The 2,721-nt window shown below is 49.1% G+C and overlaps 1 protein-coding gene across 1 annotated transcript; it reads left to right on the top strand.

Moving 5' to 3' along the window:
* Window positions 1–2,173: 2,173 nt before the first annotated feature.
* HELRODRAFT_138599 (hypothetical protein) lies at window positions 2,174–2,374 on the top strand (the record flags this gene model as incomplete). Its single annotated transcript, XM_009016007.1, has 1 exon — window positions 2,174–2,374. A coding segment is annotated over one exon (201 nt), but the record flags the coding sequence as incomplete, so codon positions are not given.
* Between the last annotated feature and the right edge of the window lie 347 nt (window positions 2,375–2,721).

Genomic DNA, 2,721 nt, shown 5'->3' with positions numbered 1-2,721 from the left:
TATAAAAACAATTTTATATATTAATGCATATTTTAAATGTTTTAAAAAACTTAGGACTACAAGGATCTCCTGGATATCCAGGATCTCAAGGACCACCTGGTCAAAACGGTTCACCTGGATCACCCGGTCCTATGGGACCAAAAGGTCCTAGAGGGCCTCAAAGTTATAATCCAGGTCCTTCTGGTCCTTCAGGTCAACCTGGACCTCCTGGTTCTATGGGAGGTACAGGTTTGACAGGGGATAGTGGTAGTCCTGGATCTATGGGACCTCTGGGGCCAACTGGTCAACCAGGACAACAGGGTCCAAGTGGTCAACCTGGGTCAAATGGACAACCGGGGCCTCAAGGTTTTCCAGGAATGCAAGGACTGCAAGGTGCACCAGGTGCACCTGGATTAAGTGGACCACAAGGCAGGAAATTTTTTATGTTTAGGCTAACAACTATTGAGTAAAAGTAAATTAGCATATATTTATATTAAAACCATGGATATGTTTTATTATTACACTACATTTAGGGGCACAAGGCGATTCTGGCTTTCAAGGACCACCTGGAACTCAAGGTCCAACAGGGCCTTCGGGACTTCAGGGTCAACCAGGAACAAATGGTCCAGTGGGACCAACTGGACCTCAAGGTCCACCAGGTCTTTCTGGATCACCAGGTGCTCCAGGACCTATTGGACCTCAAGGCCCTCAAGGTAATCAGCCAGGACCTCCAGGACAGCCTGGACCTATTGGACCTCAAGGATCACCAGGTTCTCAAGGGTTGCCTGGGGAAAAAGGATTTCAAGGTCAATCAGGACCAATAGGTTTGCCTGGGTCTTCCGGTCCTAGTGGCTCGTTGGGTCCATCTGGTATGTGTTTTTGTTCGCTTTTAGTAGGTTCAATTTGTTACATGGTTCACTTTTTTAAGGACCTGTTGGACCTGTTGGCCCATCTGGATTACCTGGAGATATTGGACCAGTTGGACCACCTGGCCCAACCGGATCTCCTGGTCCTCAAGGGCCAAATGGATTAAGTCCTGTTGGACCTCAAGGTTTACCAGGACAACCAGGACTACAAGGTGCTACAGGCTTTCAAGGCTTACCAGGTTCACAAGGTGCTAAAGGAGCTGATGGACAACAGGGTTTTACTGGAGCCACTGGTTCACAAGGACTTACTGGTCCAACTGGTCCAATTGGAAACATTGGACAACCTGGACCAATTGGTCAACAAGGTGGACCTGGTCCTTCTGGACCGGTCGGATTCACTGGTTATTTGTTTTCACATATTTTTGATGGTTTTAAAACTGTATTTATTTATCAAATAACATCTTAAAATGTATAATTAAATTACAGGACTTCCTGGGCCATCAGGACCTCAAGGACAACCTGGTCCATTAGGAGCAAATGGTCAAACTGGATCAACAGGACCAGTTGGTCCCATTGGTCCTCCAGGTGATACAGGTTTCCAAGGTGGATCAGGGCCTATTGGTCCTAAAGGACCGACGGGTCAACAAGGACCGCAGGGTCAAGCTGGACCATCCGGAGTGCCAGGTGTTCAAGGGCAGTTGGGATTACCAGGACCAGTTGGACAAAATGGACAACCTGGTCTTCAAGGACTTCAAGGGCCCCCCGGTAATTCAGGTCCTAGTGGAGATAAAGGACAAAGCGGTTCTAGTGGTAGTCCTGGTCCACAAGGACAACAAGGTTTACAAGGTCTTCCAGGTCCTCAAGGTCAATCTGGCCCTCAGGGTCCTATTGGTCCATCTGGCATAGATGGGCTTCCAGGTTTACAAGGTCAGCCCGGACCGCAAGGTCAACAAGGCCAGCAAGGTACGCAAGGTTCTCCGGGTAGTCCAGGACTTCAAGGACCTCAGGGATTTCAGCCTGGTCCTCCTGGACCCGCGGGTCCGTCTGGAAATAAAGGTCAACCAGGAACGCCTGGTCCTCAGGGGCCAATAGGGCCGTTAGGTAATGTTTATTTGCAATCCTCTCGGCCAAAAAGTTATTTTTAATTTTTTTAATATTTTTAACAAGGACCACCTGGGCAGCCTGGAAATCCAGGTCCTTCTGGTGACACAGGATTTCAAGGTTCTCCTGGAAGTAAGGGAGTACCTGGACCGGTTGGACCTATTGGTCCTATTGGACAACCAGGAAATTTAGGTCCTTCTGGTGCAACTGGATTTCCTGGTCCGTCAGGACCTCAAGGACCATCAGGTCCTACTGGTGGCACAGGTGGCACAGGCTTTACCGGTTTTGCAGGTTCTTCAGGACCTCCCGGACCACAAGGATTATCTGGAGATAGAGGTTTACAGGGACCTCAAGGGGGTCAAGGATATACAGGTTCTACTGGCGCCTCTGGTCAACCAGGACCAGCCGGACCACTTGGTCCGTCTGGGCCAATTGGTCTTCCTGGTCCAACAGGACCAAAAGGTCAAATTGGCTTTCCCGGATCTCAACCAGGTCCTCCAGGACCGAGTGGTTAGTCAATATTTTAACAAGTTATCCATCAGATAAAAAGTACAAACACTCAATTTTTTTTAGGATCACCTGGTGCCCCAGGAAATCAAGGTGAAAAGGGTTTTTTAGGGGCTCAAGGAGCTCAAGGACCACCTGGCCAAGCTGGACCTACCGGACCTGTAGGACCAATGGGTCCATCTGGCAGTCCAGGTCCTACCGGTAATCAAGGAGCTACTGGAGGAACAGGATTTACAGGTCAATTAGGTCCTGCCGGAGATACCGGCTT

Source organism: Helobdella robusta (genome assembly GCF_000326865.2).
Source record: "Helobdella robusta unplaced genomic scaffold HELROscaffold_17, whole genome shotgun sequence".
Lineage (NCBI taxonomy): Eukaryota > Metazoa > Annelida > Clitellata > Rhynchobdellida > Glossiphoniidae > Helobdella > Helobdella robusta.
The sequence above is the reverse complement of the archived record's forward strand: the minus strand, read 5'-3'. Positions and strand labels throughout refer to the sequence as shown.